The 26,394-nt window shown below is 45.2% G+C and overlaps 1 protein-coding gene across 1 annotated transcript in view; it reads right to left on the minus strand.

Annotated features, from left to right (window-relative positions):
- The window catches only part of LOC142992554 (ras-related protein Rab-26-like), a 32,577-nt gene extending 8,064 nt beyond the window's left edge, over window positions 1-24,513 (minus strand). The window contains exons 1-5 of the mRNA XM_076143031.1: window positions 24,003-24,513; window positions 21,147-21,257; window positions 12,226-12,267; window positions 11,107-11,173; window positions 8,456-8,508 (exon numbers count right to left, since the gene is read on the minus strand). Coding sequence (XP_075999146.1) covers window positions 8,456-8,508; window positions 11,107-11,173; window positions 12,226-12,267; window positions 21,147-21,257; window positions 24,003-24,239 — 510 coding nt within the window. The 5' untranslated portion in view covers window positions 24,240-24,513. The remainder of the gene's footprint in view (window positions 1-8,455; window positions 8,509-11,106; window positions 11,174-12,225; window positions 12,268-21,146; window positions 21,258-24,002) is intronic.
- Between the last annotated feature and the right edge of the window lie 1,881 nt (window positions 24,514-26,394).

Here is a 26,394-nt window from a genome sequence, read left to right on the forward strand (position 1 = left end):
AATCATTTCATTAGAGGCAGGTAGATTAGAGCCGTGGCTGTATTGTGAAAACTCATGGAAGCAGAATGTTATCATCCTTTCTGTAGCAAAGCCTCCACCACAGCAGGCCGCCGGCATTCTACGAACCCGAACCCACGAGCTCATATGGTGCAATCTGCTATAATAGAGCCCAGAATGAGCCTGTTAGACCAGCAGGACTCAGAGCAGATAAATACCGGCGTCCAAAGAAATGTAATGTTCTCCCTGGCTGAGGAAACTGGACTGGGTTCATGTTTTATTCAAGACTCCAAGTAGGATGTTTGGCCAAGTGCACAGGAAGCCAAATACATGGCCAGGTGACAGAGGAGGTAATACATTCCTGCGCTCGCTGCCTCGGCATTAAATACTCCACAGAATTATGCTCAAAGGAATGCAGGCAGAATTTGTCTTTGGTCCATGAGGGCCATATTAAAAAGTCAAATTCAGCTGCTCTGTTCCTGTTTCTTCAGAAGCAAATGATTTCTCCTCCCAATGTTTCAGAGTGTGGTGGTACGAAAATGTCAGGGTGACGAATTGTGTAATATGTCAAAGTCGAGCTTTTGATCAATATTATCTGGGCGAGATGTATTTTCTGTTGTTCCAAAGATATTTCACAAAGGAATTATTTTCACCTTTTTCACGTTTTCTGTGCAAATCAAAAACCTGTGACAGGCATGTTGATATTTTGCTACTAAAGGTTTTGAGAGAGAGAGAGAGAGAGAGAGAGAGAGAGAGCGAGATAGTGACAGACAGACAGACAGACAGACAGACAGACAGACAGACAGACAGACAGACAGGCAGGCAGACAGACAGACAGACAGACAGACAGACAGACAGACAGACAGACAGACAGACAGACGGACAGAGAAAGTGAAAGCTTTGGACCATCAGTTCAACCATCAGTTCATCAGGGCTGTAATGTTGTTATTCAACACACTGTGTGAGGAAGGAAGTGTGTTTAGCTGTTCTAAGTCTAACCTTCTCTAATGAGCAGAGGGTAATGGTGCCTGCTGGGGGAGTCGTTAAAACTTCAACTGCGCTCAATAAATTGGTCTGAGCGAACATCATGTAAACGCCATAATCAGACCAGAAAACTATAAAGGCCAAACAAGTATGACTACAAACAACAACAAAAACTAAGTGAAACTGATTCTGAGTGATGAGTCTGAGCGAATGTCCTCAAGGAGCCTCGGAGGGCCCGGCTCTCCCTCCCTGATTGATGCTCTGCAGAGCTGCAGGCGAGGAACACTGAGAGAAACGCTGTGAAACACCGTCCTGCGATACTGATATTTGCAATATACTGTAAGTGAAATCAGAGATGGGGAAATCTCACCATCTAAGAATAAAATATAGGGAAATAATACACTTTAATTGAGTTTCTCTTTAATTTAGTTTCTTTTTTCCTATCAACATACTGGCCTGAAGAGAGAAACAAAGAAAGAATCTGTCATAGGAAACCCTGAAATTGATTTGGATATGCACCAAATTACACCTTCATATTCTATCGTGGGACCTCTGATTCTATTAAATGAGAACAGTGGACTGTAAACATTGTTATTATCTTAATAAAGGGAAATAAAGGAAATAACTTAAAAACAATCCGACTCTGTATCCAAATCAGCCTGTGAGCTGCTCTGAGGAATGTGAGGCAAAGCTAGAGACAACAATTTTGTGTCGGGAAGTATGTGTGTGTGTGTGTGTGAGAGAGACAGAGACAGACATTTGGGTGGAGTGAGAGAAAGTGGATGACAGATGTGTTGTTAAATGCTGCAGAAACAGTGAGACCAAGTTAAGTGGTTTGTTAAATAATCTGGATAAAAGTCTCCACATGTGTCTTCATCACTAAGTGTCTCTGGCTGTGGACATTAATGATTCCAGTGTGAGTGAGCGTTTGTCTCTCGAGTGATTTTTGATTAAAACCACACAGTGGTTAAAAACAGCAGCTGATATTTGCTGTAATTGTAAAGAAGTGAAGTCTCTGCAGCTGCTCCTTCACACACACACACACACACACACACACACACACACACACACACACACACACACACACACACACACACACACACACACACACACACACACACACACACACACACACACACACACACACACACACACACACACACACACACACACACACACACACACACCTCGTTAGTCGTGATGCTCGGTGACATGGCTGACGGTTTCCAGAGCCGTGATGTGTGTGAGAACCACAGCCTCCCAGTCATGCTCATGTAAACACACATTCTCTCCAGATGACCAGTAGCCATTGTCTTAAAATAAAGTCTATGATTACAAAAAACATGTCAGCCTGTTTAGTCATAGGGCTTTAGACATATTACACTGAATATTAAATATCCAGTCAATATAACTGGACATAATATAATTTAGGGATATCTATTACGTAAATGATATTGTCTATTCTTAATGAAGTAATGCAGTACAGTGACACACACACACACAAAAATAAACTCATCTGCATGAAGAAATACAGTGAATACTGATGAAGCAGACACAAGCGCACACACACACACACACACACACACACACACACACACACACACACACACACACACACACACACACACACACCCACCGCTGTGCAGCTTCTCAACACACACAAATCGGTCTCAACAAAGGTTTGGTACAGCTGAGATTTGTTTATATTCACTACTACTAAACACTCGATCAAGGATTCTTAATATTCATATGTTACACATGAATTCATCTGAGGTATCAAATCAAATCAAATCAAAGTATTAATAAAAATGATACATTTGTTTGCCATCATGCTTTTCACTGACTGTGTCCACTGAGTTTTCCCATTTTCTCTTTGTACTTCAAACGAGGTGTGTGAGGTCACTCAGTGTGTGGAGGCACATACAGCAGGGCGGTGACAGTAATGACAGCCCCCGGCATTTACTGAGCTCACACAGAGATGAAACGCTTCGAAAAGACAAAAGAAGAGAGAGTTGCAGAAAACAAGCCGACCAATTTGTATACACAACTGTGCAGAGTGCAATCAAAGGAGTGAGAGGAGTGAGAGGAGTGATACCAGGAGTCAGAGTTCTGTGATGATGGGATGATAACGTGAGTAGTTGCTGGGGTAAGAACACGGCTGCACGACCAACACGGCACCGCATCCTCTGTTCGTTTCACGGAATATGAAGAGACTTTCATAACCACATTTTCACTCGGAATGTCTGAGTGGCTTTGACCTTTGCCTCCCATCACCCCACCCCCACAAACACTCATCAGCTAGGTGCCTTTTGTGAGAGATGAAAGGCGCTCGCTGGTGAGCAGGCAGAAATTAGGACTTATGTAACAAAGCACGATGAAGAAGTTGATGGAGAGTGCTCATAACACTCAGACACACAGACACACACACACTCCACAGCGAGGGGAAGCGAGGTACAGCATCTATGCAGTCTATGGAGGTCGCTCAGATGGATTCTGCTCACAGCCATCCAGTTACATACAAATTTCTGTTTTATCTGCACCTACAAATTCAATTCAAACTATTCATCTCGTCTGGCACTTTCCTTTGGGCTTGGTGTGCATGTGTCACATATTGGCCCGTCTGTTTAGTGATTCTGCAGCAGACATAAAGGTGAATACAGGTGTCCACAGGCTGGAGCTTCATCTTTCCTCTTATAGAATAGAGGACAGGCTGTAATCTGCTGAGGAGGTGGAGCTCACACACTCACACACACAGACACACTCCTAGTCTGTTGTTCAGGAGGCTTCGCTACAGAAGACTGAGAGTTACGTCACACCCTCACTAAGTTAGTCAATTAAATATCTGTCCACCGTGCAATCTGTATGCCGAAGTGTGTCACTCCTCAAATGTCAGACTGAACCGCTTAAACATTATGATGATGAGGTTTGAATTCATATCACTGCATTTCCACTGACGGTTTGTCTCTGAACCATCTGGTGAGGTGGGACCATGACATTTAATGAGCAGATATGTGGTAGGCAGACAGGCAGACAGAGAGGCAGGCAGACAGACAGACAGACTGACCCACCGCTGGCCCTTTCATTTACTCTCTACTTTCATCAACCCTCAAACTGAAACAAATCTTAGTCTGAGTGAAACAGTGATTTGTTCTCTCTGCACGGCGCACCAACACTCATCATCCAGCAGTGCCCAGCATGAACAAAAGACTGACATTTCCTAAAATTTCATCAGGCAATGTCCTTTGGCCCACCGCCTGATTCAATACTTTTGTGTTTTAGGATTCCTGATCCTCTTCGCTGCTTCGGAGCGTCTCCTCCCTTGTTTTGTTGCTCCTCTCTCACTTTCTGTGCTTTAGAAAGGTCAGCGGCAGATGGATCCTGCCAGTCTGATGGGAGAATCTGATTGGCTCACGGTAGCACAGACGCACAGATTTACCACTGATCCCGTCTGACCAGCCTGATGGTGTTTCAGGTGAACGTGGAGGCACCGTGAGGCATTCAGGCACAAACAGAGGCTGCAGGTGAAGACGCTGTGCAGCTACAGAGTCAGGAGCCATCTAACACTATACGAACCATACTACAACAAACATTCTATAATATCCAGAGACAATTCTAATAGAGTTAGGGGTCATTGATCGGTGCGGTCGATATGAAACTGAGAATTTGGGCTCGTTTGGATCCCAGCCCAGGTGCAGATCAATGCTAATCTTATTCTCTTATGGTCTGGAGAGCTCAGAGCTTCATCGACAGAACAGGAACCCCGGCCTCAGATCTTCGTGTTGATCTCTTTATTCAGCAGGGCGGCCTGCTGCCCTTTATCAAATACTGGATATGCAGCAGGAACTACAAGGTGCCCAACACAGAGAGAGAGAGAGAGAGAGAGAGAGAGAGAGAGAGAGAGAGAGAGAGCGAGAGAGTGGAATTGATTTGATGCAACGTTTCCCATTAGTTGTAGCAAAAAGTAAGTGAGCGAGTGATTGCACAACAGAATCCATGCTGCTTTGTAAAAAAATATAACACAGACAAATAAGCTGCAGTAAAAAAGCCTCAATGAAGAAATCTATCATATTACTAAAGGGACTGTGGGTTTCTAAGTGAGTGAGATGAAGAGAAAGAGAGGAGGAGAGACAGAGAGAGAGGGCGGGGGGGCGGACAGAGAGACAGACAGAGGGTGAGAGACAGAGAGAAAGCGAGAGAAGAGAGACTGACAGAGGGAGAGAGAGAGAGAGAGAGAGAGAGAGTGTAGATAAACTATTTAATAAAACATCAGGTGTTCTGCTGAATGTGCCAAATATCAATATACTGTATATCTATGAAGGTGAGGAGCTTATAGGTTCCATCAGTCTGAGAGAAGAACAACGATTGAAAGTTTTCCTGTATAGAATGACCTTAAGCCTTAGAGCCAATGAGGGCAAAGGAGAAAAGAGCTCTCTCTCTCGCTCTCTGTCAGTCTCTCGGTCTCTCTCTCTCTCTCTCTCTCTCTCCTCTCCCTCTCCCTCCCGCCATCAGAGCAGCATTCATCTCCATTAGCATTCATTAGCATGACTTAGTGCTTGTTAAGCAGCGGTGTGCCAGCAGGCATCTGTAGCTCGCCGCCGTGTCTCCTTACTGTAATTCACATCGACTCAAAGTAAGGATGAAGGAGGGAGCGAGGGACCAGGATGAGCAGCTCGAGGAGATGTTTGTTCAAACGCCTGATTTAGCAGCGTTAGAAAAATGTTTGAGATAATAAATCATTTGGTGGATCAGGATACGAATATTTGACACTGCCGTGATGTAAATGGATGTATTTAAGTGTTAAAGTGGACATCATGAGGAGCTTTAAAGTCTCTGGACCTCGACTGGAGGGAACAATAAGACCTCAACCTCTCCTGTGTGTTTGATGAGGTTGTGGTTTGATGAAGGATCACTTTATTGGTTCTTCCTTTCATTTCTGACGCCTGCCAGGCGCTCTGAGATTCCAAGCTAACACTGCAGGTGAGAGGTCTCAGATCCATCAGCACTTAGTTTGCCGCTGCCTCCCACAGTGTGTCCTTGCTCTCCCCTTCTGCGCACACACACACACACACTTCGTTTAGCAGCTGTCCACATTCGGGCCAAGAGGAGCATCTTCCATGTTTCACCTTTATCTCTCAGCACAGACGGACAAGCTGCTCTCCTCTCTGATCTGAATGATAGAGATGATAGAGACTCCTCCTCCTCCTCCTCCACTCCTTCCTTCCTTAGACGTTCCTCTGAAGGCTCCGTGTCACGTAGAGCGTCCGTGGATGGCCGCGCCCTCTGCTGCAGGGCCGCAGACGTGGACAGCAGGTGTGAAAGACGCTGCAGCAATGTCAGTCACTCTGACAGGTGAAGGAGGTGAAACGAAGGAGATTTCTGAGAAAGTGCTGCGTCGTGTCCTCACTGTCTCACTCAATCAGCATCAGTGTGAATGCTGCAAAATGTGTGTGTAGCTCAACACTCACACTTACCGCTCGTAAGTAACGTCAATCTAGAAGAATACTGTATCCACCAGGGAGCAGTGTGAGGGACACACCAGCAATAAAATGCCTTAAATGACTCCTAGCTTTACTTAAGTGTGTAAACAAAGGCCACATGACATCTGCATCTTTAGCATCAGTATTCATTAATGCACTGATTTTCTTCTCAGATCTTCCACTGTGACTTAAATAAAGCCGATGTGAGTTGAGTTGGTGTGTGTGTCCACCATAACAATAACCTGATAAATATTGCACATAAATCCTCTTTAAACCCTTGAAGGAGCGTGTGTGTGTGTGTGTGTGCGTGTGCGTGTGTGTACTTGTGAGGCCTTTCAGAGCAGAATTCCCATCTCGACGGCGTGTGTTGGTTGTATTTGACAGTTGCCGCTCTGCATGCTGGATGCATGGCTGACCGTGAGCCCCTCAGCGCCCAAAGGAAGCTTTTCTTCATCTCGTAGCCATTTCTGCTCATCCCAGACTTAAGTTTGTCCTATGTGAGCTGAGGCTTAAATGCTGAACGCCACATCTCACCCCTGCTCCCTCCAGTCCTGTGACTCTCCGAACACTTTCCCTTCCTCTTGCCTCAGGGGGCCACGCTGGAAAGTTTTGAAATACATGGGACTTCCACGTCACTCACTCAGCCAGCATCTACTGAAGTGAAGAGTTAATTCAAGAAGTGTTTATTCTGTTTTATATTAATGTATTGTTTAATTCTATGCATCATTAACATCTGTAGATAGAATAGATTAAAAACAGTTCTTGTTAAAATGTTTTCAAGGCTTTTGTGGTTATTATTTTACTTTATCATCTTTTTTTAAGTTTCAGTATTTCGTCATTGTCGTTCACTTCATTACGAAAGTCTTTCTCATCATTCAAGTTCATCTCAAGAAGGTGATCGATGAATTGTTCCAGCCACCGCTGTTGACAATGCAAATCAGTTTAATTGTTTGATGTTTGCAAATGAACACATGACAGATTGTGTGGTTCCTGCCAGTTGTATTGTATTTTCATGAGGTGGATCAATAAGAGCGTCTGAGTCCAGAGAGACGATGATCTGATTAGCAGATGAGCGTCGGCAGCAGGTCAGAGAGCATCAAACAGAGATTTACCCTCCACTCATATGAACACAAAGCACAGTTTCATGCTCCAATTTCTCTTTCATATTCATTTTCACTAAGATAAATCTCCAGTTTAAGTGGTTATGTAGGCAATAAAATCCCCCATAATCCACTGGTGCAGCGGATGGTTTCCTTTGAATGAGCGCTCAGGTAATTCTGATCTTATCTTCACATCCCTCATCCTGTAATCAGGTTTGGTCTTTCTGTTGTCAAAGTGCATGCATGCATGCAGCCTAAACTTGAGGCCATCGGCGTCAACAAAGCGACAGGAGAGGGAAGGCACTGCCCAACACACACACACACACACACACACACACACACACACACACACACACACACACACACACTTTTACACTGGAAATCTGACAACTGGACAGTTAATTTGTCTCTCTGGTCCAAAGACATCAGGTCTCATCAGGACCATCGCACACTACCAGGCTGATTTGGATCAAAACCTACAAACACGCAATAAACTGATGGTCTCAAGTGGTCCATCATCCAGTTCAACCATAATGAAAGATGCAGCGAATCCAATCTGACTCCATTCATTTGATGAATTAGAAATCAATATGGTTCTGAGACGTTCATAGAGACGCTCAGAAGCTTGTTCCTGCTGTGGTTCCTCCCATGAGCCCTTTACTCCATGAAGCTTTAATCATGCATGATGCTCCCTCCTATCAGATATAAACGTATTCTGCCTGACAAAGATCGGTGCTGCACTTAGAGATCAAAATGAAGAGCTTGGACAGGCTCCAGATCAGCTCTGCTCATATGGCACACACACATTCAAACATACATGAATAATATTCCTGCAGGCAGAAGTTACTGGAGCTCAAATCAACAACCAGAACAAAGAAAGAGGAAAACAGTACCGACCTGTATGTTGTCAAAGGATGTTTTATTGGTGACGTCATACAGCAGCAGGAGAGCTAAAGGAGAATAAAGAAGAGGAGAGAAACGCAAATAAATATATAAAGACAAAGCATATTGACCCTTGTTGATTAAACACTGATGAAGGCGTTTATGAATAAGGGAACATAGTTGTTGGATAGAATTGTTCCCTTGACGACACGTGTGGTTGTGCTCAGCCCGCTTTGCTTCAGTGCTGATTTTATATTTAGGATTTTTAGCACATTTGTCTGGCTGCTGTTTCATCACAACGTAGCTAAATCTGCTAAATGAAGCCGAGCATATGAACGGCAGAAACTAATATTCACACACAAATTAGCTGAGAAATAGCCGATGACTGTCTCCACTTCTCCCACACAGCAGATACACTGAGCGTCCACCACAGTTCAAGACAATCAAACCTCTCTCGTCTGACACATCGATCCATCCATGCAGCATCTCTATGCCTGATCAAACATCAATCACCTGCATGGATCAAACTCAGTTCAGGCTTCTTGACGCATGTTTGCATGTGAAAGCAGACAGCAGGTGTGATGTGTGTATGTTGTCCTGCAGTGTGTCCATGGTCACAGGACGCGTAATTCAAAACAGCAAATCGATTCCTACATCTGCTGCAGGTGGTTTGCTGCATTTATAAATGAATCTTTCCTTGTGAGCAATGTTTTTTTCAGTGAGTCATAATGTGATTGAGTCATTGGCTGGTATATCAACCTTGCTTGAATAAAAATATGACAGTTATCACACACAGTAAACCAGGGCCAAGCAGTTTGGGGAAAATAAGCAGGATTTGATTTGTGATTTGATTCCAGACAAACATGGCACCTGAGTTTAAAGTGTTGTTGTCTTGGCCATTACTTTGTTGTCAGAGACACAATCCTGACACTCTGTGGCTGTTCTCTGCAGGCAGACGGAGCCAGACCAGGACCAGGATCTGTTTGTGCCACAGACCGAGACGTGTTTGTGCCTCGTCCTGCACCTCAGGCAGAGCAAGTGGAGTTATTATCTAGAGAAGTGGCTTGTGTCAGTGCCAAGCCCTGAATTTAGAGGAATGTAATGATCCCATATCTCTGCGTCGATAACTGGGTGTGTGTGTGTGTGTGTGTGTCCACAACCTTCAGCAGAGGTCAGGGCTGTGGGCTTTTTCACTTTGTCAGACAGCATTTATGCAAATCATTTACATAAATGATCAATCAGGTGTCAAAGGCTCGTTTGAGCGAGATGAGTTGTGAACAGGCTGTGGACTGACGGGTCTTTGTACTGTAGGAGTTATGAATCAATTAGTTAACTGATAGATAATTATGCAACATTTTCTCTGTTCCAATTTCCTTTTTTCTTTATGTTTTGATGATGTCACCGGACTGTGGGAACATGTAATAGGCAGAAAAATACTTCAGATGTGGGGTAAAAAAATCATCCCGAGCAGGTTTCTGAGGTCTTCTATGACAAAGACCACCAAACTGTCAAAGGTCTGAATATCAGCCTCCATCTACCTACAGAGCAGTGTGAGGCTCGTGTGAAAGGCTGAACTGTGAGAGCAGATTAAGAAAGCCTCCAGTGGTGGAGGAGGAGGAGGAAGAGGAGGATGCCTGCATCTCATAAATGTTCAATGTTATATATGGAGGCTGGGGACTCCACAGGCCACAGTTTCATCCTCTTCTTCTTAAAGGTATTTAGATGTGTATTTGGAGAGACTTTATGATCTGGAAACATCATGAGTGGATGATACCCTTGGGTGTAGCTGTGGTGGCAGCCTAATAATACTTACATGTTTTGTTTAACTAAAGATTCCTGTGCTATAGCAACCAAGAACATCATGTACCTGCATCATGCATAGCAACAGATAATGAGTCAATGTATGTCAAAAATAAACTCATCTGCATGAAGAAATAGAGTGAATAACACACACACACACACACACACACACACACACACACACACACACACACACACACACACACACACACACACACACTGTGATGATACATTTATCACCTAAAGGTTGGAGCATAAACACACCAAAATGAATCAGATAATATTCAAATCTCCAATCGGTTATGAAACAAAAGGTTCTTTAAATTAATCATCAATCAGTCTGAAGCCAGTTGGATATAGACCAAGAATGAACTGAAATTATGTCATGTAATGAAGTGAAAGGAATCAATAAGTCAATCGAAACCAATTGGAAAATAGATCAACACTAGAAATTAAGCAATAAAAATGTATTTAAACGTCGACACTTCAGTCTGGAGGAAGAGATGACGAGGAGACTGAACAGTTACATTCATGAGTTACACACTGATGGAAACTTATGCAACATATACAGAATATTATTATGCACAGGATCTGTTCGGATTACAGTCTATAATCTGTGTCATTGTATCTTTGCTTATAGGTATTTGAGATCCTAACTGAGACCTAACAGAAGAAACAGCAACATGGATCTGAATCTGATCAGAATCTGAGCTCTCATTTGCATATGAACTGCATGTCCAGTATGAAGGTGGCATGAAATGAAACAAGAGAGATTCATCTGTCAGGGCACAATAATCTATCCATCAAGCGCATACGAGTGTGTGTGAATGTGTGTGTGTGTGTGTGTGTGTGTGTGCGTGTCTCACCATGGGCGTCACGGTAGTAGGCATGAGTGACACTGCGGAACCGTTCCTGTCCAGCTGTGTCCCAGATCTGCAGAGAACCAGAGCAAGATAATCACTTCCTGTCCTTTTATTAACTCTGCTGTCCACTCTGTCAGTCCATTCAGCTCATCTGGTCAATATTACAGATAACTTGTGTCTATCCATCACTGAACCACATCTGTACAGATCACAGCACACACAAACACACACACACACACACACACACACACACACACACACACACACACACACACACACACACATATTGGTGTGTGTCTGCTCTTATGACGTGAAAATTACAACGCATATAATTATTATTATTAGAAATCTGGGACGTATTTCTGTCCTCATTCTTAATAACGTTAATTTGTTTGGCTCCGTCTGGGTCTTTGTCCATTGTCCAACCCCGGAGGACCAAAGTTAATCAAGTCCTCCTTCTTACTCTCTGTCTGTCACATCGCCTCCTCTGTCCCGTTAACCGTTGAAGGTTGTTCTAGCATCTTATTTCTAGAATTCATAAGGGAGTCTTGTGTATTTGGATGTGAGCTTTGACACTGTTATGTAATCAGTCTCTGTCCCTCTATCTGAGACCTGTCCCCCCTCTCTCTCCCTCCCCTGTGGGCGCCTCCCTCCAGGATCCAGTGGGAGTAATGAGGAATGGCATTTATACGAGGGGAAATATCTCCCTCCCCTGTTTGTGCACTACAGGCTCCACTGTAAGGCGACTTTAAGCCAATTAACCTCAAATGAATACATCACAGAGAGAAAGCTCAACCCACCAGCTTCTGTCAGGCCCTAATTAATGTCATTATAGATGCTTCACATCATTACCAGCACTGTTGTTTGCTGTGTGGCTGTAGTTACAGGATGAAGAGTGAAATAGGAAAGACAGCACAGTGATTCATATTCATAGAGATGAGTGAGGTCCAATTATCTTATACGGGATTCTATTTTAGCTTCACAAACAGAGCACAGGCACTTCATCTCTTTGGGAGACGGTGAATGCGTCACCATGGAGCTCGATGTACATTAAACAGCATCGTTACAGGCACTGAAGAAACCATTTGGGTCCTGAGAGAAGATGGAGGAGAAGCTGCTTACCTGGAGCTTCACCTTGACTCCATCAATGTTCAGCACTTTATTCTGAAAATGAGAAGGAAGGAAATCATAAGTGAGGCATTTTTTATTCTTCATTTGGCAATAACTGACTCTGTGTGCGGTAGAGCAGAATATTAGGCGTGTGAGTGAGTGTTGCCTCCTCTCCTCTCCTCTCCTCTCCTCCCCTCCTTTCCTATTTCCATCAATATTGCATGTCTCCACCTCACTTTGGCCTGATTTGATGAAGCTCGCCTCGTTCCTCGAGAGGATTAAACCCCACCTGCCCCGCCTCCATCTCTCCATCTCTTTATGACACACTTCTCTTAACGACGGCGGCACAAAGAAAATGGATGTGTGCTTGGCAGATCAGGGGTTAATTCTGTCTCTGGAGAGCCCAGTGCACAAACGTTAACCCAACCTGCATTAAAATTCACTCTGAACGATCTCATGTGTTTGTATACTTGACCTGAGAGGAGGCGAAGCAGGCAGATGCTTCAACATGGAGGTGTGGACCTGCCTGTGACCTCTGACCTTCACCCTATCGATCAACATGGCTCACCCACAGCTGGAAGAGCCTAAAAAATGTATGGACTTACAACATCAGCCATCTACTCACTGCACCTGTTTGACCTGAGACATGTTCCCATTTTAAACTGCTGTTCCTATTTGTGACTGTGGTTGTACACAGGAGGTCAGATCTCCATGTGACCTCCCACTGCAGCGTCTCCTGTGAGCCACTGATGACCTTCTAATTCCCTTTGTCCCCGAGGAGAAAGACGAGAGGCTGCACACCTTCACCACAGACCACTTACAGAAACAGAAACACTTGTTTGGTTGACTTGCTGGGTTGATTCACGGCTTTGAGCATCACAAAGGAGAACAAGGCTCATACATATTCAGCAGGTTTATGTTTGAGTTGAGCTGCAAGCCAGTGAGTGAATGTGCTGATAGGAATCCTGGTCTCAGCAGACTTCTTCTTCTTTAGTTAATAAGAAACAACCCACAAAGTGCTCGCAGGCTCCATGAATACACAGTGATCCTGCTGTGTTTGTGTTTGGAGGCTCGTATCACGTGGCGACAGTGACATGTGACGTGAGGGCAAAGACAAACAGAAGCCTGTATTCAACTGATACTCTGTTTTGTATAACCGGATAAAACAGCACCACTACAAGGACGAGAAGGCTGAGAAGAGCAGAATCTAACTCCTGCTGTTCTGTAAAGTTGCTACACAACCACAATGAAAATGATGTTAAGTTGCTTCTTCCCTGCTCAGGTGAGTTCTTCTCCCTGGGCTGCACAAAGATAACATCTTCAAACATGAAGCCTTCCAGCTGTTATCCGTTGTGTCCGCCTCTTTCCCCAAAGGTACAAAAATGATTGATGAATGATTCTGAGACAACTTCACCGCTGTTACATATTGCAAATGTATGAGGGGTGAAGTATGAAGTGTGAGAGCGTGAAACAATAATGTCAGTGGTGTGTGAGGCATAGAAGAGGACGAGCACCACGATGACAAAAGGGTTTGACCGGAAATCTGAGATAAATTCACAGTACGGATGTGACTCAGGAGACAGAGAGGGGCTTGGACATGTCTGAGACATCATCTGAGACGTCCCCTCGGCCTCATCGCATGTCAGAAACCAAAGCAAGGGGGAGAAAGAAAACTGACGAGTGGATGGGAGAGACGACCGGCGGGACGGCATCCATCAGCTCTGCAAACCGCCTGTCAAACTCTCTAAACTTCACTGAAGCAGATGTACAAACACCAGCAACATCACACCTGCAGACACACACACACACACACACACGCAGACACACACACACACACACACACACACACACGCTTTCAGCTGATGCCATAACAGCAGATCAAAGACTCAGACTCGTTCTTTTCCTCTCCAATTGTCCAAACGTTACACTCTACTCCCATGATGACAGTATTGGACTGTGGGATCTGACAGGCAGAACAAAGAGAGTTGTGACTTTTGCTCTTGTTAAATTCAAGAAAATCCACTTTCGTCTACACCCGTCATGCTTCAGTGAACATCCATCCATCCAAACACAACAACCGACCACAGCCACTTTACTTCTATATCAACTGGACACAAACCTCCATATTTACTCTCTTTCCTTCCTTCAGTCCTTCCTTGTTTTTCTAATGCATCCATCTCTAGCCGTGCTCCCACATCCCCAGCGTTCCCTCCCGTCCTTCTTTGCACTACGGAGGTTAAATATTCATGCAGCTCCTCGGGGCTCAACCCTCCACATCCCGGTGACATTCGAGCAGCAGGTGGCGGAGCTGCATTTCATTAATTACAAACACCTCCCCGGGCAGAAATAAACCTCTGTCTAACACTCGGCCCAGGTTTACTCAGCCCCCATCCCCACAACCCCTCACAGAAGACCCTCAGAACGTCACGCTTGGCGACTTCAGTGAGCATTTTGACTGCTACCTGTCTAATTATACCATAAAGAGTAAAGTTCAGGCCCAATTTCTGACAATGCAACAAAGAGTGTGAATGTATCGTCACATAACAGCAAATCAGTGTCAGGAGATTGTGGTTTTATTTCATTTTGTGGCTCAGACTTCATCTTAATTCAATTCACTTTTGGAAACAGGAACAAAAACCATTACTGCCACTTGCTGGCATGATGATGCTTGGCACTTAAATTGCGCCCACACAGACAGGCTGGCCGGCAGGCAGCAGACAGACAGACAGGCAGAAAGACAGGCGGGATGATGCCGAGACAGACGCAGTCCCCGCAAGGGGCGAGGCGGCGGCGGCCCGTCACTGACATCACGGGGGGGACGAGCGGGGATCAAAAAGGAAGAGGAAGTTTTACAGAGAAGTAAGATGCGACCAGCCTGAAGTCACAGCTTGAGTCACGGTGACACTCCATTGTCCTCTGCCTCCCCCCCCCCCTCGCTGTGCCACTTTCCATCTCTTTCTGTCGCTCGTTAAAAATCATAAATCTGTCTCGTGGAGAGAGAGCGAGAGAGAGAGAGAGAGAGAGAGAGAGCGAGAGAGAGATTTACCCGTCAAGATATATTTGGAGCCTTTTTGTTTTTTAATCTGGAAATGAATGTTAGCCAATTTCAAACGGCAATGTGGAGAGTTTGATGTGCAGCCAAGTGCAGTGACAACAATTATAGAAGGAACTGAGACATTAAGAGAGGCAGTAACAATAACGACGCAAAGAAGAAAAACAGCTCAATCAATTCTGCGACTGCAAATAAGCAAATAAACAGCATTTAATTATTTCAAGTCATGAAATTCAATCAAGACTAAACTGAGCTACTTCGGATCTTAATCAATAATGAAACTAACACAGCGTCTAGTAAACGCACAAAAGAGTGAAACTGTGTGGTCTCAGAGGCAGAGGGGGGGCTGTGTGGGTTGTTGTGGGTTGGACTCTCTGGTATGGATCCATCAGTATCAGTATTGATTGATTACAGAGGCTCTTATCAACTAGGCCCTGTGCTGTGTGAGGCGTCATATCAAACATCCCTCTGCAGTCCTGATCGCCAACTGTTCTTTTGTACGTTGTGTTTTGGTGACAGATTGGAAAAATAAAAAAAAAATAAAAAACCCAACATACAAATAGAACTGTAACCAATTGAAATCGCGCATTTTGCTGCCAACTGAGTGGCAGAAATAGTGTGATGAGTAACATCCACTCGCTGCATGACTCACTCTCTCTCCATAACAAGCTGCCTGGAGACCATGACCTCATGCTCCATGCTACAAACAAAGCTTTTCTTCTTTGTTTTTCAGCCACAAAGAGCTCAAGGACGTCGGGTCAAAACCTGCAGAGATTCAGGAACGTTTTCAATCCAATGTTTTCCCACTTCTCCACTGTGTGTAGTAGAGAAAACGCACACTTTCTAACACACAACCTGCATCCAAACAGGAAGACGAGCAGACCGGAGGCTCATCTGATGTGTGATGTAACCGCCGCTGTGTGGAACACCCCCGGTTCATTTCCAGTTGCCACCTCAGTCGTACATTGTTATCACCTTGCGTTTGCGCATATGCAGGTGTGTGTATGTGTGTGTGTGTGTTAGTGGCAGCCGGAATGTGTGGAATGGCAGAGGAAACACACTGGCAACACACCCTTTGATTTGACACGAGCCACACAGACATTCCCCATAATGCTGTACTGATGGAGAAACACATGACTCATTACAAGCTTTTAACGTTTAATATCCAGGCAACTCACACACACAAACACACAGACAGACACACACAGACACACAAATTCCTTTAGGAGCAATCGCAAACCTTTCTCTATCTCTAATGACCATACAGAGGTCAGGTGTCTTCCAAAGACTAAATGCCAAACCACAATCACGCAGCCTTCATGACAAATCACACGTCTGGGTGCAATGATTGGTAAGACATTATGGGGTCAGAGGTCAGGCTAGAAATCAATACATGTGGGCTGAATTCAGTGATGCATTCGGTGGATGATGAAGAGCACTGACATGCTGGGATCTGGACAATGATCTGTTAGCTCCTTTAACACGGAACATCTCCCAGCAAACAGGAGCCATTTGGTGAGTGACATCATCTGCTCCTCCACAGCAGAGAGACAGAAAGTTACAGGTAAGTTTGTAGTGACTCCTATCAGTCACATTACTCTGGGAAAAATACATTTTAATCTACTTTAAAGTCATAACCACTTTTAATAGGAACATCTCTCCTGATGACACTGAGATATGAAGGCAAAGCAGCGTCTCATTTATGACACCCCTCGGCACACACACACACACACACACACGCACACAAACACACACACACACACACACACACACACACACACACACACACACACTTGCATAATTCCACCAGGCATATTTAAATAATTCAGCATTCTATTATATTCAGGTACAGATAAATAAATAAAGCTTGAGTCAATCATTACTGATGTGACCTGCAGCTTTCAGCAGTGACTCAAAGACAACAGAGGACACGAGACACGCGTGTAACTACAATAGAAGCTCCTGTGGCTGCGGTACAGAACAAAGATATTGTTTGCACGTTTTGTTTCACTGAAAAAGCACAAATCACATTGAACGGGTGTGAAGAAGAGAGCAGCCAGAGCAGCCAGAGCAGCTGCTTTGTTGGTTTTAAAGGGAAAATCCCTTCATGGAGGTGACCCAGGTTAATAAACTCTCACACTGCAGCTCAGCGTCTCATGTTTCAGCTGCCAACAACACGTCTTCATAGAAATGAAACCTTCAGCTCAATGGTACTTTTAATGTAAACGCCTTTCAACATTGAACACTAATCAGAGCACGGAGCCAAAATACATCACCGCCTCCAGTTAAAAACAGACACCTGGAAATGTTGAGTGACTCATTCATACGTGCATAAACGGGTCCAGCCTCACATATAGATCATATAACAGGTGTGTGTCCCTCTGTCGCTGCAGCTCTGTTCAGACTCCCTCCAAAACATAAATCACAGAGACAAAAAGACGCCGCACAATAGGGACAAGTGGACGCGGCCCGGATGACATATTAGTATTCCAGGTGTGACCCCCATCTCTTAAATCTGTCAGGGACACTTTATGGAGCTCTTCACCATAAGCACCGCCACTACATCACTGTGAAGGGAGGCCGTGTTACCAGTCGCCAGGCCAGTGAGTAACAATATAATACAGTTTATACAAATATGTACGTTCACGAGAAGTGGAACATACCTGTGAAACACCACCCACTCGTTCATTTACATACTGTGGTGAACACGCTTATATAGGAGCTGCTGCCCAATTAGGTTGAGCGGGAAGATTTCTGTGGATATTTTAATCATATAGGAGGAACTGCGATGAAACAAAGTCATATTATGTAAATTTGAGAGAGAGAGGGAGAGGGAGAGAGAAAGCGAGAGAGAGAGATAGCGAGGGAGAGTGAGCGAGAACTTGATAGATAACTACAGGGTTGAGCCGTGAACGTTACCTGAGACAGTCAGAGGAAATAATCAGAGGAAACAGAAATCACAGCGGGCGACGTGTCAGGATGTCTCACTGATATCAAAGAGCTGCGGGGAGGGAAAACAACTTCCTTAACTTTTATAATAACAGGTTTGATTTCCTTAAATGATCCGTCTGGCCAAAATTGAAAAAAAAAACAGAAAATTGCTCGTCTGTTGTCACATTCTGAGTCTGGTGGAGGCACAATGAGGCGACGAGAGGGGAGAGGAGAGAGAGAGAGAGAGAGAGAGAGAGAGAGGGAGAGGGAGAGAGGTGTGACTCGTTTTCTCGGTACTTGACTACGGGGAGGGGCCCAGTTGTTTTTCTGCCGCGTTGGAAATGAGACTGAGGCTAATTGGACTAATCCTGTCAATTGGATTCCTCCTGAGCTCCTCGTCTCTTCCTCCATCTCTTCCTCCGTCTCTGTTCTCTCTTTAGACTTGTGGAGACGCTGCCATTCAAAGCTATTGTTTCCTTCTGTTTGCAGATTTTGTCAGCGCCGTTCGGTTGTCATGGGGACAGAATCCCCGCTCAGGCTGAATCGGTGTCTTTCAGCGCCGCATCACGTGAAATCAAGCTTCCATCCTGCCCATTGAGACTGTTTGTGTATTTGTTGTATGGTGAGGAAATGCGTCTGTAAGCCAGTTTGCACCAACAGACCAACGGTGTGACGGAAACCAGAGCCAACTTCTGACGCCATGGATGTGATGTGATGGATGGGAACAATTATAGCAGGGAAATTGAAATTGTTCCCAGAGTGTGTAAGAAAATTAAGACTTCAGCAGAGGGACCGATTGGTTGACACGGCTCGTTAATGACAAGATGACCTAATGTTCTAATCTAGATGGTGTGAGGACTAGACGACCTGTGGAGAGTTCAACACCCTGCAGCTCAAGTCAACTTGTGATGAATGAATGAATGGAAGCGGCTTGTGTGTGTTTATGGGAGGAGGTATAATGTTCTGCACTTCCTATGGCTGAGAGCTTTGACGTTGTTCCTTCCTTCATGCGTTCAGATCCCAAACGTTCAGTAGGTGTCACTCCAAACCCCCTGTTTATCACTCCTGTGGTGTTTCTTCCTCCTAGTCTGTCTTCTTTGATGTTTTTGAACAACATCATGCATCCCTGCCATCGCCTGTTCTCCGTCTGTCTGCTCCCTCAGGATCTTCGTCGTCTCATTCTCACTGTGTCTCATTTTCACCTGGGAGGCTCCGGTCCACTGTCCTGATGTTCATTTCTAATTCTGTCTGGCAAGTACTAAAGCAGTCAGATGCTAATAAACTGGAATGTTCCCTACTAGAGGCAATCAGCACTGACTTTGTTTATTATGATGACAGGATGCATCACACGGCTCACACCAGATTCAGTCTTTGCCCAGTAAAACAGCCCAGAGACACGACTCTGCTCGCTCGCTGGCTGGGTGAGAGAGCTTCTCTTTACACATTCCTGCATATTGCTTTACTTTACACCAGAAAATGAACCTGTGTGCCGCTGACATTCCTAATTCTGGCTGCTACAAGGAGACAAGTGCCTCTAATCCTGACAACATGCTCAGAATTAAACACCATGACACAACAACAAACATGAAGGGGAGCAAACATGGCAGCTTACCGCGGATTAGACGTGGAAGCGGCAACAAATCCCCAACGTGAGGCAAAGTGCCCGTTATGATTGTTTTCACGTCAGGAAAAGGAAACTGTGGAAAATCAACAGCAACAACCTTCATACTCGCAGACTGAACCGAAGTCTCACACACACACACACACACACACACACACACACACACACACCACACACACACACACACACACACACACACACACACACACACACACACACACACACTGTGGACCTGCAGGATGAAGATGAGAGTGAAGCACATGAAGGAAAGCAAACATTAAGTCGACTTATCTGTTTGCATTAGTGATCAATGCAACATGAAGCTGAGGTCTGCATAGAAAAGCAAACATGAACAGCGTTGTTGAAGACACAATGTTATGAGAGGGGATAAGCACTGTAAGTAAACACACTGCTCATCCACCTACACACACACACACACACACACACGATCATATATCACCTCAGGATCAAAACCCCCTGCTGTGTTTGTAGGGAAAGTGGGCTGCACTCAGCTGTCCAGGTGTGTGTGTGTGTGTGTGTGTGTGTGTGTGTGTCCTCGTGTCCACCCACTGCACTCTTGACTATAGAGTCCACCAGAACAACGTTACTGCTTCTGTCATATTGTATTTTTAACACATCTTATGTCACCTATTCCACTGAGCTACAGTCACTCAAACACTACAGGCCTGGTTCTGGTTCTGATCAGCTGTCCAGTGAGGATCATGGCAGAACCTTCAAAACTCAACTGTCCACAACCACAATGGCTAAAAATTCTAGCAGACAGAGAAGAGCGCAGGGAAAGTAACTAAAATGCTCTGCAAAGACTTTGTTTTTGTATGACGGAAAGTAGACGACATTGTTCATGCGTAGCCCTCAGCAGGCACACGTGACTGACAGATGATGACATGTTTCCTAGCAACAGACTCAGAGTCCTTGGTCTGAAGTGCACAATGGAAACGTAGTCCAATGTCCTCTTGCTTTTGCCTCCTGGCTTAATCATGGCCTAACTCGGCTCAAGGTGAAGCGGCTGTGAGTGCAACTGAGTGAGAGACAAAGATGGCTGCGTCCTTCCCCACTCGCCCCTGTGGAACAACGGAACTGGCACATGAGAGCCGTCGCCCGGGGAGCCTTCAAAAAACGAAAGCGTGTCAAACTAATTTAAGAAATCAATATCCTATCTTCTGGGAGCTCTAACACATGAAGGAGGCGCAGCTCTTGGTCCCGTAAAAACACCGAATAGCTCTGCGTTCCCTCACAACCTGCAGCAGACGAGGCCTTGTTGGCACATAAGGGGAATTTGCATTTTCGCTTTTCAATTCTTCAACTCACCCTGAAGTCGATGCCCACGGTGGAGATGAAGCTCCCGGCCAGGAAAGCTCCGTCTTTGAAGCGAACCAGTAAACATGTTTTCCCCACACCGGAGTCTCCAACCAGCATCACCTGAACACAGAGACAAGAAGGCGGGGAGGGGGGGCGAGGGGGAGGGGGGGATCAGAATCCTGACACGGGGCAGCGAGGACTGACTGGGAGGGTAAACATGCGAGAAGAAGAAATAAACAAGGAGGCATGAAGAGGGAGACGAGGGCTTATTGCTGAGGAAACAGGACAACAGAGGCAAACAGACAGAACAGGAACACCAGCAAAGGAACACATGACCTCAGTGATACATTTGAATCATTCAGATGAATCATATCTGCCGTTTGCTTGGTGCCCGGCCAAATGATGCAGGGATAAAATATGTGTGTGTGTGTGTGTACGTGTGAGAGGATCCGCCGTCTCCCTCGTCAAAAGGTCTTTTTTTTATTCAGATCTGCACTGAGGTTGGAGGTTTGATGTGATTAATGTTCTGGGGTCAGCTGAGGCACTGAGGGGCCCTCGCAGACCGCCGAGCTCAGACGAGCCTTCTGGGAGAGGAGGAGGAGAGAGAGGCCAAGACAGGAAAGAGGACTAATGGAAGAGCGCGACAGGAGGAATGAGCAGGCAGCCGGTGTGGTAATGGAGGTAATGTCTCTCAGGACTTCACCTCCTGCTCCCTCAATTCTCTGCTAAATGTGTCGGTTCATCTTTTCGTGTAAAATGTTATTACTCTTCATTCTCTTCTCCGCTCGGCTCTTCATCGGCTCAATGGGAGTGGAGCAGGAGGCGGGAAGCAGCTGATCTGTCACTGTTAATCACATTGCTCGCCTTTAGCTGTTTATAAATATATATATGATACCAACTACTGCCTCGACAAAGCACAAAGGTAATGAGGAGAGACGCCAAACCCAATCGAACCTCAATCTCCACTGAAGAAGAAATGCAGTGTAAAGCCGAATGAAGCTCATATATTTCTCTAAGGTACGACTCAATATTGTCTTTCGTCAAACATTACAACTAAATCTACGACGTTCTCTACCTGCAGTGCAATTCAATCAACCTGCAGTCATCATATGGCAGTGTGTGTGTGTGTGTGTGTGTGTGTGTGTGTGTGTGTGTGTGTGTGTGTGAGTGACTGTACAGGCTCCAACACAGTGCAGGTGACTTCTAACTGTTGTTCAAGCTGTGAGTAATGACTTAAGTCCCTTCTCACTGGTTAAATAAAACATTAGACAAGTTATCAATACTTCAATCAATGTCATAATACAAACATGTTGCATCAGCACCGTGTTTGTGTGAAAGAACTCTGAAGGACGAGACGGTGGAGGAAACGATGAGACGACTGAAGCCTCGACGCTCTGCCAACGTGTTTGACTCCCGGTGACAGATTGCAAACAATCCTTCCTCCAATCAGGCGACTTTCCAAAGGCCTTGAGATCTGCACTTATAAACCCTCTGGATGCTTCTATCATTAAGAACTATGAGCCAATATTAAATCTAACCTTCGTGAGCAAATCATGGAGAAAGTCGTCTTCCAGCAACTTAAGTACTTCTTAGTCTCAACTGTGACTTCTACCAATCAGGATTCCAGACCCTCAGTACATGAACTGCTCTTTTTAATGTTGTAATTAATGTTAGTCTTCTTAATTGACAATTCTGCATCATGTCTCACTCACTCACTCACTCACATCATGTCTTACTCACTCACTCACTCACTCACTCACTCACTCACTCACTCACATCATGTCTCACTCACTCACTCACTCACATCATGTCTTACTCACTCACTCACTCACTCACATCATGTCTCACTCACTCACTCACTCACTCACTCACATCATGTCTCACTCACTCACTCACTCACATCATGTCTTACTCACTCACTCACTCACTCACTCACTCACTCACATCATGTCTCACTCACTCACTCACTCACATCATGTCTTACTCACTCACTCACTCACTCACTCACTCACTCACTCACTCACTCACTCACTCACTCACTCACATCATGTCTCACTCACTCACTCACATCATGTCTCACTCACTCACTCACATCATGTCTCACTCACATCATGTCTCACTCACTCACTCACATCATGTCTCACTCACTCACTCACTCACTCACTCACATCATGTCTCACTCACTCACTCACATCATGTCTCACTCACTCACTCACATCATGTCCCGCTCACTCTCTCACATCATGTCTCACTTACTCACTCACGTCATGTCCCACTCACTCACTCACATCATGTCTCACTCACTCACCCACATCATGTCTCACTCACTCACATCATGTCTTACTCACTCACTCACTCACTCACTCATTCACTCACTCACATCATGTCTCACTCACTCACTCACTCACTCCAGGTATTTGAAGGTGTTTTGATGCTGTCACATCAGGCGATATAGACTAAAAGAGAGTTGTGTATTTGTTATGTTTCACATGAAATGACAATATTTAAGTGAAATGATCCACGCAGCGCTGGTGTGTGTTTGAGATCCGTGTGTGTGAGATCCGTGTGTGTGAGATCGGTGTGTGTGAGATCAGTGTGTGTGTGAGATCAGTGTGTGTTCGCTCAGCTGCGCGGCTGAATGACGGTTTGTTTGTTGCCTCTGTGTGTTTATCGATCGTCTGTTTGCTCAGCTGGCGTCAGGCTCATGTATAAAACAGGCGCTTCTAAAAACAGCTGCAAAAGTAACATCACAATAAAACACAAACACTTTGACTTCTGCGTTGCTTTGTTTAAAAACTCTACTTCTATACGCCACGATGAGTTTGTGCTCGAGTCTCCTCTCTCTGATCCATCCTATATGCTCACCTTGAAGGCGATGTCGTAGAACTCGCTGCTGCTGCTGATGGAGGGTCTGCTGGGGTGGACCACCCCGCTCCCCGGGACCAGGCTGCCCGGGACCAGGGACCCCGGGACCAGACTCCCCGGGCCGCTCCGGGCACATCTCCCGGTCCCCTTCCCGGCCGGGCTGCCCGCTGCGGGGCTGCTGCTCCCGCCGCTGCTGCTGGAGCCTTTAGTGCCTTTGGCTGCCTTCTTACGAGACATGTCCGATATCTCAACTACAGCGAGAAGAAGAAGAAGAGGAGGAGGAAGAAGAGTAGGAAGAAGGAGAGGAAAGCACCTCGTCTGTAGGCGATGGAGCCCAAAAGTGGCGGAGGAGAAGTTGGATCAGCTGCTGTTTCCACCTGCGCGGTGAGAGCACATGTTCCTCCACTGCGCTCCGGGGAAAGTGGCGGTGGAACCGTCCGGGCGCGGTGTGGATGCGGTCTGGACGTGGTGTGGAGGCGGTGTGAACGCGGTGTGGACGCGGTGATCGGGGCTTCTGTCGGCAGCTTGATCTCAGCGGAGTCAGAACCAACTGAGCGTCGCACAGTCAGGCTGCAGCGCCACGCACGCACGCGCACGCACACACACGCAAACACACACACACACACACACACACACACACACACACACACACACACACACACACACACACACACACACACACACGCGCGCGGACTTTGCTGATTCAGATACTTATGCTGTTGAACTTTTAAAAAGGTGAAACGGCAGCTACACAGTTAATCAAACAGCCAGACGGTGAATGTGTGTGTGCAAAGGATCCGAGGCATCACAACAAACAACCAGACTGAAGCTGTTTGGCTGCGGTTGATGTTAGAGCCGACCGAGGACGCAAGGTGCTGTCCCTGGTGCTAGATCTATCTATCTATCTATCTATCTATCTATCTATCTATCTATCTATCTATCTATCTATCTATCTATCTATCTATCTCTCTCTCTCTCTCTCTCTCTCTCTCTCTCTCTCTCTCTCTCTCTCTCTCTCTCTCTCTCTCTCATCTGGCTGCATGTCTTTCATATTTTCCCCCATTTTTTCATCTGTATGTTTGTGAAGTTCTGTCTGTTTTCTATTGGATTCTGTTGCTACTCTTTGATTTGTTGCAGTATTAGAGTCGATAAATTCTATCTAGTGAAGCAAAAGCAACACAACCGCCACCTGTGGAATACTCGAGATGTAATGTCTACGATTTACCACAAGAGGGCAATATAGGTCCATAAGTCATAGGAGAACTGCAGACTGAAGTTCATATCCATTTTAAGTTCATGTCGAATGAACTAGATTCATACCAACACTTGCCAAACTAACTAAAAATAAATATTTACAAGTTATCTTATAAACTGTTAGAGAAGATGGAGAGATTCAAGCAGCTCTGTCACTCTCAAGTTAAATCTCCGCATTATTACTTTTATGTTCCTATGACAGGCTGAGATCAGTTATGTGATATTTAAAGTCTTTTAAGTTCTTCCTCTTTCCCATTTTCTTCATCCTCCTTCTCCTCCCCCTCCTCCTCTCTCCATCTGCAGGCTGGTTGTGATCAGCTTAGATCAGAAAAGGCTCATTGTCCCCTCCGTGACTCCTTCCCATGTCACATACAATTCATAACCAAAAGATAAAACAAGTTGTTCTATAACAATGTGAAGGATGTCACTCTGTAATGGAGTCCACATACTGACTGCATTTGCAACAATGAACAGCAGCATATTCTGATTAGAATGTGATCCTTTGTGGCCAGTAATGAGATGCTGTTGTTTTTCCCCCTCTGTAATCTAGTTTGTTATGCAATATGGAAGTAGTGTATGATACAAGTGGCTTTCTGTTCAAGTGCCAGGCTGTCCAGGCTCATTAGAATACACTCAGAGATCTTAGCCCAGCTTTTAGAGAAGACCTTGTTTGCTCCCTACACCGGGGGGACTTGAGTTGGCTTGTATTACCTCTGACCTCTTCGATGTGTAGCTTGAATAATAGCAGAGTAAACTCCCAGAGTTCACTTCCACAGATACAGGATTATCAGTCTGGTGCTGCATTCTGATCAGCTGAGGAAAAACTGAACAAAACAAAACAAAACATGGGCTCTGAATTATGTGCAGATTCAGTGCAGCAGAGGAAAACTTAGACTTTAATGGCTCCTACTGGATTTGTTAAGGGACTGGATGCAATATTTCAGCTGCTCACTGTTTATAAAATATCCATTGTGACATTCGTTTGATGTACAAATTGGATTTTAGTTTAATCTAACATTAAAGTAGCAGGATCATTCTGTTCCTCTCTTGTTTCCTGACAGCCACACTGTGATCTGCACAGGGATCAAGCAGACATTATAGTAGATGGACTTCTTCTTCTTCCTCTTCTTCTTCTATC

The sequence above is a fragment of the Genypterus blacodes genome, unplaced genomic scaffold (assembly GCF_046128005.1).
Source record: "Genypterus blacodes isolate CSIRO-AG114 ecotype Tasmania unplaced genomic scaffold, CSIRO-AGI_Gbla_v1 ptg000022l_1, whole genome shotgun sequence".
Classification (NCBI taxonomy): Eukaryota; Metazoa; Chordata; class Actinopteri; order Ophidiiformes; family Ophidiidae; genus Genypterus; species Genypterus blacodes.